Source organism: Plodia interpunctella, chromosome 21 (genome assembly GCF_027563975.2).
Source record: "Plodia interpunctella isolate USDA-ARS_2022_Savannah chromosome 21, ilPloInte3.2, whole genome shotgun sequence".
Taxonomy (NCBI): domain Eukaryota; kingdom Metazoa; phylum Arthropoda; class Insecta; order Lepidoptera; family Pyralidae; genus Plodia; species Plodia interpunctella.
The window spans coordinates 1-16,158 of NC_071314.1; the positions used below are offsets into that span (position 1 = coordinate 1).

At 42.0% G+C, this 16,158-nt stretch overlaps 1 protein-coding gene across 1 annotated transcript; it reads left to right on the top strand.

Annotated features, from left to right (window-relative positions):
- The first annotated feature begins 14,541 nt into the window (after nt 1-14,541).
- On the top strand, nt 14,542-16,158 carry LOC128679305 (proline-rich protein 36-like). Its single transcript, XM_053761443.1, has one exon. The coding sequence runs from the start codon at nt 14,542-14,544 to the stop codon at nt 16,156-16,158; it is 1,617 nt and encodes a 538-aa protein (XP_053617418.1).

Genomic DNA, 16,158 nt, shown 5'->3' on the forward strand with positions numbered 1-16,158 from the left:
AACCTAACCTAACCTAACCTAACCTAACCTAACCTAACCTAACCTAACCTAACCTAACCTAACCTAACCTAACCTAACCTAACCTAACCTAACCTAACCTAACCTAACCTAACCTAACCTAACCTAACCTAACCTAACCTAACCTAACCTAACCTAACCTAACCTAACCTAACCTAACCTAACCTAACCTAACCTAACCTAACCTAACCTAACCTAACCTAACCTAACCTAACCTAACCTAACCTAACCTAACCTAACCTAACCTAACCTAACCTAACCTAACCTAACCTAACCTAACCTAACCTAACCTAACCTAACCTAACCTAACCTAACCTAACCTAACCTAACCTAACCTAACCTAACCTAACCTAACCTAACCTAACCTAACCTAACCTAACCTAACCTAACCTAACCTAACCTAACCTAACCTAACCTAACCTAACCTAACCTAACCTAACCTAACCTAACCTAACCTAACCTAACCTAACCTAACCTAACCTAACCTAACCTAACCTAACCTAACCTAACCTAACCTAACCTAACCTAACCTAACCTAACCTAACCTAACCTAACCTAACCTAACCTAACCTAACCTAACCTAACCTAACCTAACCTAACCTAACCTAACCTAACCTAACCTAACCTAACCTAACCTAACCTAACCTAACCTAACCTAACCTAACCTAACCTAACCTAACCTAACCTAACCTAACCTAACCTAACCTAACCTAACCTAACCTAACCTAACCTAACCTAACCTAACCTAACCTAACCTAACCTAACCTAACCTAACCTAACCTAACCTAACCTAACCTAACCTAACCTAACCTAACCTAACCTAACCTAACCTAACCTAACCTAACCTAACCTAACCTAACCTAACCTAACCTAACCTAACCTAACCTAACCTAACCTAACCTAACCTAACCTAACCTAACCTAACCTAACCTAACCTAACCTAACCTAACCTAACCTAACCTAACCTAACCTAACCTAACCTAACCTAACCTAACCTAACCTAACCTAACCTAACCTAACCTAACCTAACCTAACCTAACCTAACCTAACCTAACCTAACCTAACCTAACCTAACCTAACCTAACCTAACCTAACCTAACCTAACCTAACCTAACCTAACCTAACCTAACCTAACCTAACCTAACCTAACCTAACCTAACCTAACCTAACCTAACCTAACCTAACCTAACCTAACCTAACCTAACCTAACCTAACCTAACCTAACCTAACCTAACCTAACCTAACCTAACCTAACCTAACCTAACCTAACCTAACCTAACCTAACCTAACCTAACCTAACCTAACCTAACCTAACCTAACCTAACCTAACCTAACCTAACCTAACCTAACCTAACCTAACCTAACCTAACCTAACCTAACCTAACCTAACCTAACCTAACCTAACCTAACCTAACCTAACCTAACCTAACCTAACCTAACCTAACCTAACCTAACCTAACCTAACCTAACCTAACCTAACCTAACCTAACCTAACCTAACCTAACCTAACCTAACCTAACCTAACCTAACCTAACCTAACCTAACCTAACCTAACCTAACCTAACCTAACCTAACCTAACCTAACCTAACCTAACCTAACCTAACCTAACCTAACCTAACCTAACCTAACCTAACCTAACCTAACCTAACCTAACCTAACCTAACCTAACCTAACCTAACCTAACCTAACCTAACCTAACCTAACCTAACCTAACCTAACCTAACCTAACCTAACCTAACCTAACCTAACCTAACCTAACCTAACCTAACCTAACCTAACCTAACCTAACCTAACCTAACCTAACCTAACCTAACCTAACCTAACCTAACCTAACCTAACCTAACCTAACCTAACCTAACCTAACCTAACCTAACCTAACCTAACCTAACCTAACCTAACCTAACCTAACCTAACCTAACCTAACCTAACCTAACCTAACCTAACCTAACCTAACCTAACCTAACCTAACCTAACCTAACCTAACCTAACCTAACCTAACCTAACCTAACCTAACCTAACCTAACCTAACCTAACCTAACCTAACCTAACCTAACCTAACCTAACCTAACCTAACCTAACCTAACCTAACCTAACCTAACCTAACCTAACCTAACCTAACCTAACCTAACCTAACCTAACCTAACCTAACCTAACCTAACCTAACCTAACCTAACCTAACCTAACCTAACCTAACCTAACCTAACCTAACCTAACCTAACCTAACCTAACCTAACCTAACCTAACCTAACCTAACCTAACCTAACCTAACCTAACCTAACCTAACCTAACCTAACCTAACCTAACCTAACCTAACCTAACCTAACCTAACCTAACCTAACCTAACCTAACCTAACCTAACCTAACCTAACCTAACCTAACCTAACCTAACCTAACCTAACCTAACCTAACCTAACCTAACCTAACCTAACCTAACCTAACCTAACCTAACCTAACCTAACCTAACCTAACCTAACCTAACCTAACCTAACCTAACCTAACCTAACCTAACCTAACCTAACCTAACCTAACCTAACCTAACCTAACCTAACCTAACCTAACCTAACCTAACCTAACCTAACCTAACCTAACCTAACCTAACCTAACCTAACCTAACCTAACCTAACCTAACCTAACCTAACCTAACCTAACCTAACCTAACCTAACCTAACCTAACCTAACCTAACCTAACCTAACCTAACCTAACCTAACCTAACCTAACCTAACCTAACCTAACCTAACCTAACCTAACCTAACCTAACCTAACCTAACCTAACCTAACCTAACCTAACCTAACCTAACCTAACCTAACCTAACCTAACCTAACCTAACCTAACCTAACCTAACCTAACCTAACCTAACCTAACCTAACCTAACCTAACCTAACCTAACCTAACCTAACCTAACCTAACCTAACCTAACCTAACCTAACCTAACCTAACCTAACCTAACCTAACCTAACCTAACCTAACCTAACCTAACCTAACCTAACCTAACCTAACCTAACCTAACCTAACCTAACCTAACCTAACCTAACCTAACCTAACCTAACCTAACCTAACCTAACCTAACCTAACCTAACCTAACCTAACCTAACCTAACCTAACCTAACCTAACCTAACCTAACCTAACCTAACCTAACCTAACCTAACCTAACCTAACCTAACCTAACCTAACCTAACCTAACCTAACCTAACCTAACCTAACCTAACCTAACCTAACCTAACCTAACCTAACCTAACCTAACCTAACCTAACCTAACCTAACCTAACCTAACCTAACCTAACCTAACCTAACCTAACCTAACCTAACCTAACCTAACCTAACCTAACCTAACCTAACCTAACCTAACCTAACCTAACCTAACCTAACCTAACCTAACCTAACCTAACCTAACCTAACCTAACCTAACCTAACCTAACCTAACCTAACCTAACCTAACCTAACCTAACCTAACCTAACCTAACCTAACCTAACCTAACCGAACCTAACCTAACCTAACCTAACCTAACCTAACCTAACCTAACCTAACCTAACCTAACCTAACCTAACCTAACCTAACCTAACCTAACCTAACCTAACCTAACCTAACCTAACCTAACCTAACCTAACCTAACCTAACCTAACCTAACCTAACCTAACCTAACCTAACCTAACCTAACCTAACCTAACCTAACCTAACCTAACCTAACCTAACCTAACCTAACCTAACCTAACCTAACCTAACCTAACCTAACCTAACCTAACCTAACCTAACCTAACCTAACCTAACCTAACCTAACCTAACCTAACCTAACCTAACCTAACCTAACCTAACCTAACCTAACCTAACCTAACCTAACCTAACCTAACCTAACCTAACCTAACCTAACCTAACCTAACCTAACCTAACCTAACCTAACCTAACCTAACCTAACCTAACCTAACCTAACCTAACCTAACCTAACCTAACCTAACCTAACCTAACCTAACCTAACCTAACCTAACCTAACCTAACCTAACCTAACCTAACCTAACCTAACCTAACCTAACCTAACCTAACCTAACCTAACCTAACCTAACCTAACCTAACCTAACCTAACCTAACCTAACCTAACCTAACCTAACCTAACCTAACCTAACCTAACCTAACCTAACCTAACCTAACCTAACCTAACCTAACCTAACCTAACCTAACCTAACCTAACCTAACCTAACCTAACCTAACCTAACCTAACCTAACCTAACCTAACCTAACCTAACCTAACCTAACCTAACCTAACCTAACCTAACCTAACCTAACCTAACCTAACCTAACCTAACCTAACCTAACCTAACCTAACCTAACCTAACCTAACCTAACCTAACCTAACCTAACCTAACCTAACCTAACCTAACCTAACCTAACCTAACCTAACCTAACCTAACCTAACCTAACCTAACCTAACCTAACCTAACCTAACCTAACCTAACCTAACCTAACCTAACCTAACCTAACCTAACCTAACCTAACCTAACCTAACCTAACCTAACCTAACCTAACCTAACCTAACCTAACCTAACCTAACCTAACCTAACCTAACCTAACCTAACCTAACCTAACCTAACCTAACCTAACCTAACCTAACCTAACCTAACCTAACCTAACCTAACCTAACCTAACCTAACCTAACCTAACCTAACCTAACCTAACCTAACCTAACCTAACCTAACCTAACCTAACCTAACCTAACCTAACCTAACCTAACCTAACCTAACCTAACCTAACCTAACCTAACCTAACCTAACCTAACCTAACCTAACCTAACCTAACCTAACCTAACCTAACCTAACCTAACCTAACCTAACCTAACCTAACCTAACCTAACCTAACCTAACCTAACCTAACCTAACCTAACCTAACCTAACCTAACCTAACCTAACCTAACCTAACCTAACCTAACCTAACCTAACCTAACCTAACCTAACCTAACCTAACCTAACCTAACCTAACCTAACCTAACCTAACCTAACCTAACCTAACCTAACCTAACCTAACCTAACCTAACCTAACCTAACCTAACCTAACCTAACCTAACCTAACCTAACCTAACCTAACCTAACCTAACCTAACCTAACCTAACCTAACCTAACCTAACCTAACCTAACCTAACCTAACCTAACCTAACCTAACCTAACCTAACCTAACCTAACCTAACCTAACCTAACCTAACCTAACCTAACCTAACCTAACCTAACCTAACCTAACCTAACCTAACCTAACCTAACCTAACCTAACCTAACCTAACCTAACCTAACCTAACCTAACCTAACCTAACCTAACCTAACCTAACCTAACCTAACCTAACCTAACCTAACCTAACCTAACCTAACCTAACCTAACCTAACCTAACCTAACCTAACCTAACCTAACCTAACCTAACCTAACCTAACCTAACCTAACCTAACCTAACCTAACCTAACCTAACCTAACCTAACCTAACCTAACCTAACCTAACCTAACCTAACCTAACCTAACCTAACCTAACCTAACCTAACCTAACCTAACCTAACCTAACCTAACCTAACCTAACCTAACCTAACCTAACCTAACCTAACCTAACCTAACCTAACCTAACCTAACCTAACCTAACCTAACCTAACCTAACCTAACCTAACCTAACCTAACCTAACCTAACCTAACCTAACCTAACCTAACCTAACCTAACCTAACCTAACCTAACCTAACCTAACCTAACCTAACCTAACCTAACCTAACCTAACCTAACCTAACCTAACCTAACCTAACCTAACCTAACCTAACCTAACCTAACCTAACCTAACCTAACCTAACCTAACCTAACCTAACCTAACCTAACCTAACCTAACCTAACCTAACCTAACCTAACCTAACCTAACCTAACCTAACCTAACCTAACCTAACCTAACCTAACCTAACCTAACCTAACCTAACCTAACCTAACCTAACCTAACCTAACCTAACCTAACCTAACCTAACCTAACCTAACCTAACCTAACCTAACCTAACCTAACCTAACCTAACCTAACCTAACCTAACCTAACCTAACCTAACCTAACCTAACCTAACCTAACCTAACCTAACCTAACCTAACCTAACCTAACCTAACCTAACCTAACCTAACCTAACCTAACCTAACCTAACCTAACCTAACCTAACCTAACCTAACCTAACCTAACCTAACCTAACCTAACCTAACCTAACCTAACCTAACCTAACCTAACCTAACCTAACCTAACCTAACCTAACCTAACCTAACCTAACCTAACCTAACCTAACCTAACCTAACCTAACCTAACCTAACCTAACCTAACCTAACCTAACCTAACCTAACCTAACCTAACCTAACCTAACCTAACCTAACCTAACCTAACCTAACCTAACCTAACCTAACCTAACCTAACCTAACCTAACCTAACCTAACCTAACCTAACCTAACCTAACCTAACCTAACCTAACCTAACCTAACCTAACCTAACCTAACCTAACCTAACCTAACCTAACCTAACCTAACCTAACCTAACCTAACCTAACCTAACCTAACCTAACCTAACCTAACCTAACCTAACCTAACCTAACCTAACCTAACCTAACCTAACCTAACCTAACCTAACCTAACCTAACCTAACCTAACCTAACCTAACCTAACCTAACCTAACCTAACCTAACCTAACCTAACCTAACCTAACCTAACCTAACCTAACCTAACCTAACCTAACCTAACCTAACCTAACCTAACCTAACCTAACCTAACCTAACCTAACCTAACCTAACCTAACCTAACCTAACCTAACCTAACCTAACCTAACCTAACCTAACCTAACCTAACCTAACCTAACCTAACCTAACCTAACCTAACCTAACCTAACCTAACCTAACCTAACCTAACCTAACCTAACCTAACCTAACCTAACCTAACCTAACCTAACCTAACCTAACCTAACCTAACCTAACCTAACCTAACCTAACCTAACCTAACCTAACCTAACCTAACCTAACCTAACCTAACCTAACCTAACCTAACCTAACCTAACCTAACCTAACCTAACCTAACCTAACCTAACCTAACCTAACCTAACCTAACCTAACCTAACCTAACCTAACCTAACCTAACCTAACCTAACCTAACCTAACCTAACCTAACCTAACCTAACCTAACCTAACCTAACCTAACCTAACCTAACCTAACCTAACCTAACCTAACCTAACCTAACCTAACCTAACCTAACCTAACCTAACCTAACCTAACCTAACCTAACCTAACCTAACCTAACCTAACCTAACCTAACCTAACCTAACCTAACCTAACCTAACCTAACCTAACCTAACCTAACCTAACCTAACCTAACCTAACCTAACCTAACCTAACCTAACCTAACCTAACCTAACCTAACCTAACCTAACCTAACCTAACCTAACCTAACCTAACCTAACCTAACCTAACCTAACCTAACCTAACCTAACCTAACCTAACCTAACCTAACCTAACCTAACCTAACCTAACCTAACCTAACCTAACCTAACCTAACCTAACCTAACCTAACCTAACCTAACCTAACCTAACCTAACCTAACCTAACCTAACCTAACCTAACCTAACCTAACCTAACCTAACCTAACCTAACCTAACCTAACCTAACCTAACCTAACCTAACCTAACCTAACCTAACCTAACCTAACCTAACCTAACCTAACCTAACCTAACCTAACCTAACCTAACCTAACCTAACCTAACCTAACCTAACCTAACCTAACCTAACCTAACCTAACCTAACCTAACCTAACCTAACCTAACCTAACCTAACCTAACCTAACCTAACCTAACCTAACCTAACCTAACCTAACCTAACCTAACCTAACCTAACCTAACCTAACCTAACCTAACCTAACCTAACCTAACCTAACCTAACCTAACCTAACCTAACCTAACCTAACCTAACCTAACCTAACCTAACCTAACCTAACCTAACCTAACCTAACCTAACCTAACCTAACCTAACCTAACCTAACCTAACCTAACCTAACCTAACCTAACCTAACCTAACCTAACCTAACCTAACCTAACCTAACCTAACCTAACCTAACCTAACCTAACCTAACCTAACCTAACCTAACCTAACCTAACCTAACCTAACCTAACCTAACCTAACCTAACCTAACCTAACCTAACCTAACCTAACCTAACCTAACCTAACCTAACCTAACCTAACCTAACCTAACCTAACCTAACCTAACCTAACCTAACCTAACCTAACCTAACCTAACCTAACCTAACCTAACCTAACCTAACCTAACCTAACCTAACCTAACCTAACCTAACCTAACCTAACCTAACCTAACCTAACCTAACCTAACCTAACCTAACCTAACCTAACCTAACCTAACCTAACCTAACCTAACCTAACCTAACCTAACCTAACCTAACCTAACCTAACCTAACCTAACCTAACCTAACCTAACCTAACCTAACCTAACCTAACCTAACCTAACCTAACCTAACCTAACCTAACCTAACCTAACCTAACCTAACCTAACCTAACCTAACCTAACCTAACCTAACCTAACCTAACCTAACCTAACCTAACCTAACCTAACCTAACCTAACCTAACCTAACCTAACCTAACCTAACCTAACCTAACCTAACCTAACCTAACCTAACCTAACCTAACCTAACCTAACCTAACCTAACCTAACCTAACCTAACCTAACCTAACCTAACCTAACCTAACCTAACCTAACCTAACCTAACCTAACCTAACCTAACCTAACCTAACCTAACCTAACCTAACCTAACCTAACCTAACCTAACCTAACCTAACCTAACCTAACCTAACCTAACCTAACCTAACCTAACCTAACCTAACCTAACCTAACCTAACCTAACCTAACCTAACCTAACCTAACCTAACCTAACCTAACCTAACCTAACCTAACCTAACCTAACCTAACCTAACCTAACCTAACCTAACCTAACCTAACCTAACCTAACCTAACCTAACCTAACCTAACCTAACCTAACCTAACCTAACCTAACCTAACCTAACCTAACCTAACCTAACCTAACCTAACCTAACCTAACCTAACCTAACCTAACCTAACCTAACCTAACCTAACCTAACCTAACCTAACCTAACCTAACCTAACCTAACCTAACCTAACCTAACCTAACCTAACCTAACCTAACCTAACCTAACCTAACCTAACCTAACCTAACCTAACCTAACCTAACCTAACCTAACCTAACCTAACCTAACCTAACCTAACCTAACCTAACCTAACCTAACCTAACCTAACCTAACCTAACCTAACCTAACCTAACCTAACCTAACCTAACCTAACCTAACCTAACCTAACCTAACCTAACCTAACCTAACCTAACCTAACCTAACCTAACCTAACCTAACCTAACCTAACCTAACCTAACCTAACCTAACCTAACCTAACCTAACCTAACCTAACCTAACCTAACCTAACCTAACCTAACCTAACCTAACCTAACCTAACCTAACCTAACCTAACCTAACCTAACCTAACCTAACCTAACCTAACCTAACCTAACCTAACCTAACCTAACCTAACCTAACCTAACCTAACCTAACCTAACCTAACCTAACCTAACCTAACCTAACCTAACCTAACCTAACCTAACCTAACCTAACCTAACCTAACCTAACCTAACCTAACCTAACCTAACCTAACCTAACCTAACCTAACCTAACCTAACCTAACCTAACCTAACCTAACCTAACCTAACCTAACCTAACCTAACCTAACCTAACCTAACCTAACCTAACCTAACCTAACCTAACCTAACCTAACCTAACCTAACCTAACCTAACCTAACCTAACCTAACCTAACCTAACCTAACCTAACCTAACCTAACCTAACCTAACCTAACCTAACCTAACCTAACCTAACCTAACCTAACCTAACCTAACCTAACCTAACCTAACCTAACCTAACCTAACCTAACCTAACCTAACCTAACCTAACCTAACCTAACCTAACCTAACCTAACCTAACCTAACCTAACCTAACCTAACCTAACCTAACCTAACCTAACCTAACCTAACCTAACCTAACCTAACCTAACCTAACCTAACCTAACCTAACCTAACCTAACCTAACCTAACCTAACCTAACCTAACCTAACCTAACCTAACCTAACCTAACCTAACCTAACCTAACCTAACCTAACCTAACCTAACCTAACCTAACCTAACCTAACCTAACCTAACCTAACCTAACCTAACCTAACCTAACCTAACCTAACCTAACCTAACCTAACCTAACCTAACCTAACCTAACCTAACCTAACCTAACCTAACCTAACCTAACCTAACCTAACCTAACCTAACCTAACCTAACCTAACCTAACCTAACCTAACCTAACCTAACCTAACCTAACCTAACCTAACCTAACCTAACCTAACCTAACCTAACCTAACCTAACCTAACCTAACCTAACCTAACCTAACCTAACCTAACCTAACCTAACCTAACCTAACCTAACCTAACCTAACCTAACCTAACCTAACCTAACCTAACCTAACCTAACCTAACCTAACCTAACCTAACCTAACCTAACCTAACCTAACCTAACCTAACCTAACCTAACCTAACCTAACCTAACCTAACCTAACCTAACCTAACCTAACCTAACCTAACCTAACCTAACCTAACCTAACCTAACCTAACCTAACCTAACCTAACCTAACCTAACCTAACCTAACCTAACCTAACCTAACCTAACCTAACCTAACCTAACCTAACCTAACCTAACCTAACCTAACCTAACCTAACCTAACCTAACCTAACCTAACCTAACCTAACCTAACCTAACCTAACCTAACCTAACCTAACCTAACCTAACCTAACCTAACCTAACCTAACCTAACCTAACCTAACCTAACCTAACCTAACCTAACCTAACCTAACCTAACCTAACCTAACCTAACCTAACCTAACCTAACCTAACCTAACCTAACCTAACCTAACCTAACCTAACCTAACCTAACCTAACCTAACCTAACCTAACCTAACCTAACCTAACCTAACCTAACCTAACCTAACCTAACCTAACCTAACCTAACCTAACCTAACCTAACCTAACCTAACCTAACCTAACCTAACCTAACCTAACCTAACCTAACCTAACCTAACCTAACCTAACCTAACCTAACCTAACCTAACCTAACCTAACCTAACCTAACCTAACCTAACCTAACCTAACCTAACCTAACCTAACCTAACCTAACCTAACCTAACCTAACCTAACCTAACCTAACCTAACCTAACCTAACCTAACCTAACCTAACCTAACCTAACCTAACCTAACCTAACCTAACCTAACCTAACCTAACCTAACCTAACCTAACCTAACCTAACCTAACCTAACCTAACCTAACCTAACCTAACCTAACCTAACCTAACCTAACCTAACCTAACCTAACCTAACCTAACCTAACCTAACCTAACCTAACCTAACCTAACCTAACCTAACCTAACCTAACCTAACCTAACCTAACCTAACCTAACCTAACCTAACCTAACCTAACCTAACCTAACCTAACCTAACCTAACCTAACCTAACCTAACCTAACCTAACCTAACCTAACCTAACCTAACCTAACCTAACCTAACCTAACCTAACCTAACCTAACCTAACCTAACCTAACCTAACCTAACCTAACCTAACCTAACCTAACCTAACCTAACCTAACCTAACCTAACCTAACCTAACCTAACCTAACCTAACCTAACCTAACCTAACCTAACCTAACCTAACCTAACCTAACCTAACCTAACCTAACCTAACCTAACCTAACCTAACCTAACCTAACCTAACCTAACCTAACCTAACCTAACCTAACCTAACCTAACCTAACCTAACCTAACCTAACCTAACCTAACCTAACCTAACCTAACCTAACCTAACCTAACCTAACCTAACCTAACCTAACCTAACCTAACCTAACCTAACCTAACCTAACCTAACCTAACCTAACCTAACCTAACCTAACCTAACCTAACCTAACCTAACCTAACCTAACCTAACCTAACCTAACCTAACCTAACCTAACCTAACCTAACCTAACCTAACCTAACCTAACCTAACCTAACCTAACCTAACCTAACCTAACCTAACCTAACCTAACCTAACCTAACCTAACCTAACCTAACCTAACCTAACCTAACCTAACCTAACCTAACCTAACCTAACCTAACCTAACCTAACCTAACCTAACCTAACCTAACCTAACCTAACCTAACCTAACCTAACCTAACCTAACCTAACCTAACCTAACCTAACCTAACCTAACCTAACCTAACCTAACCTAACCTAACCTAACCTAACCTAACCTAACCTAACCTAACCTAACCTAACCTAACCTAACCTAACCTAACCTAACCTAACCTAACCTAACCTAACCTAACCTAACCTAACCTAACCTAACCTAACCTAACCTAACCTAACCTAACCTAACCTAACCTAACCTAACCTAACCTAACCTAACCTAACCTAACCTAACCTAACCTAACCTAACCTAACCTAACCTAACCTAACCTAACCTAACCTAACCTAACCTAACCTAACCTAACCTAACCTAACCTAACCTAACCTAACCTAACCTAACCTAACCTAACCTAACCTAACCTAACCTAACCTAACCTAACCTAACCTAACCTAACCTAACCTAACCTAACCTAACCTAACCTAACCTAACCGAGATGTCTATTTGTTCCCCTACATCCCAGTGAATTTTCTCTTTAGTGCATCTCGTGTACCCATCGATATAACAAGTGTTTTCAGTGCAGTTTTCTCTATAATTTCTCTTTAAAAAATTCATTTAGTTCCCGTGAACGCCATACTTAGGCGCTAACACTCAAATAATTTCCTAAAATTTTTTCTCGCTATCCCTTGATCGTCTTTGGTTGTAGTTCTGCTCACTTACCTGTCTCCCTGCTCCCTGTGAAGTTTCGTCGCATTCCGTTGCAGTTTTCTTGCATTCTCACCTGTAACATAGAAATTTTTCATACAAATTTTAATAAAATCACACTTTTTCCTGTTTTTTCCGAGTTTTTCCTATCGGACCCTCGCTAGCTTGTTGCACCATCTTATCAGGCTAACGGAGGCGCATCTTTTGACGCCTCACACGTCTCGATAGGACCACCCGTTTTTGAAATCGTATTTTCACGATCTTCAAAAAGTCTACCTAAGCCCCTCAGGCACGTGTTCGACATATACCTATTTGTTCCCCTACATCCCAGTGAATTTTCTCTTTAGTGCATCTCGTGTACCCATCGATATAACAAGTGTTTTCAGTGCAGTTTTCTCTATAATTTCTCTTTAAAAAATTCATTTAGTTCCCGTGAACGCCATACTTAGGCGCTAACACTCAAATAATTTCCTAAAATTTTTTCTCGCTATCCCTTGATCGTCTTTGGTTGTAGTTCTGCTCACTTACCTGTCTCCCTGCTCCCTGTGAAGTTTCGTCGCATTCCGTTGCAGTTTTCTTGCATTCTCACCTGTAACATAGAAATTTTTCATACAAATTTTAATAAAATCACACTTTTTCCTGTTTTTTCCGAGTTTTTCCTATCGGACCCTCGCTAGCTTGTTGCACCATCTTATCAGGCTAACGGAGGCGCATCTTTTGACGCCTCACACGTCTCGATAGGACCACCCGTTTTTGAAATCGTATTTTCACGATCTTCAAAAAGTCTACCTAAGCCCCTCAGGCACGTGTTCGACATATACCTATTTGTTCCCCTACATCCCAGTGAATTTTCTCTTTAGTGCATCTCGTGTACCCATCGATATAACAAGTGTTTTCAGTGCAGTTTTCTCTATAATTTCTCTTTAAAAAATTCATTTAGTTCCCGTGAACGCCATACTTAGGCGCTAACACTCAAATAATTTCCTAAAATTTTTTCTCGCTATCTCTTGATCGTCTTTGGTTGTAGTTCTGCTCACTTACCTGTCTCCCTGCTCCCTGTGAAGTTTCGTCGCATTCCGTTGCAGTTTTCTTGCATTCTCACCTGTAACATAGAAATTTTTCATACAAATTTTAATAAAATCACACTTTTTCCTGTTTTTTTCCGAGTTTTTCCTATCGGACCCTCGCTAGCTTGTTGCACCATCTTATCAGGCTAACGGAGGCGCATCTTTTGACGCCTCACACGTCTCGATAGGACCACCCATTTTTGAAATTTTCGCCCACCACACCCGCCCAATTGTGTTCAGGTTGTAAAAGGGACTTCACTTGGGACACCCCATACCCAGATCTACTTCGCTTTTACCGCCACCTAGGGCCAAAAATTGTCACCTAAATTAACAGCTCCCTTAATAACAATAGTTTAGGATTACTTTGCTAGTTCTACCCGTCCTCTACTTCGGAAAAATACCACTTCCAGTTAATCTCCCTTCAGCTGCTCTCACTCGCTTCCTCTATTTTCGCTTTCATTGACGACATATTAATTTTTTTCATACTTCTTCTAAACACTTTTCCGATCTAAGCCAACATGGTCCTAGCCCATTCACCACCGCGTAAGGCGGCCAATACTCGCCCCCCAGACAGGAACCTCCCCCGCATCCCCGAAACTCCTGCGGACATTATCACGCAGCAAAGCCCCTCACCGCAACCCTCTACCTCCAGAGCGGGACGTTCGCATTCTCTTTCCCCGCGCGCCTCCTCTAGGCTGGCTTCAATCCGGGAATCATCCCCTAGCCAGGATCTGCGCACGCCTCCCCCATCTCCATCTAGGGGGAGAATTTCGCTTTCACCCCCTCCCAGCAGCCAAGCGTCACCCAGGTCGATTGACCATGACGTGACTGTAATGGCCGTCCCGGACCACTGGGAATCGCTTTCGCCCCCAGTCACACCTACTCCACCTTTATTGTATTCACCCCCCACCCAAGTTCCATCCACTGCGACACCCGTCACACTCGTCGTACCCGCACCCGTCGCACCCGTCGCACCCGCCGCACCCGTCGCACCCGCCGCACCCGCCGCACCCGCCGCACCCACCGCACCCACCTCAACCCCGGATACTCACCTCCAAGCTGCTCTATCCAACATCATAGAAGCGGCCAAAGAAATTATCACCAAAATAAGTGAGGGCAAGAGCGTCACCAGCGCAAACAAAAAGCGCATCCAAGAGCTCGCGAGGGGCATCATGGGCTCGGTGGAGAAGGCGCAGCAGACGGAGCTCCCCAAGCCCGTCTCGGATACTATCCTTCTGGCAATCAGGGAGAGTATCCGGGACGAGTTCAAGGCCCAAGCGCCCGTCCTCGCGTCACCTCCGGCTCCAGCCCTGAGGTCCTTCGCGGCTGTTGCTTCAACACCCCCGCCACCCAAACGCACCCCCCCGCCGCCACCTCCCCCACCACCTAAGCGCACCCTCCCTTCGCTGGTCATCAAGGCCAAAGAGACCGGGGCCCGACGGCCTGACGTCCTTGACGAGTGGCGTAAGAATGTCAGGTTTAGGGACACCACTTTCGCCCCCACCAACGTGCGCCCTCTGCGCAATAATATGGTGAAGGTTGACTTTGAAACCGTGGCGCAGCGGGATGACGTCATGGCGAAAGTAAACAAGCTCCCCGGGGTGGTTGCCGAGGAAAGCAAACTTCGGAAACCGCTTATCATCTTGAAGGGCATTAACACCCAACTACGAAAGGAAGAGCTGGTGGAGGTGGTGAGCGGACAGAACCAAGTGAGCGCCGCAGACATTCGCTTCTGCTTCGCACTGAAGAATCGGAACGAGAAGCTCTACAATGCTGTTTTAGAAGTTGCGCCAGCTGTCCGTCGAATGCTAGTCGAGGCGGGCCGGGCCAATGTGGAGCACCAGCGCGTGCACGTCGAGGACTTCAGTCGATTCGTGCAGTGCCGCAAATGCCTCCAATTCGGCCACACCGGCAACAAGTGCTCGGCGGAATTCTATCCGTGCGCGCACTGTGGCTCCTCGGCCCACCACATCTCAAACTGCGCTCACAAATCAGATGCATCACAACTAAACTGCTTTAATTGCAAACGGTCAAACGACAAATCCACCGGTCACTCTGCCCTTGACTCCAAAAAGTGCCCTAAAATCATCAAAGCCATGACAGCCCTTAGCGACTCCACCGACTATGGTTATTAA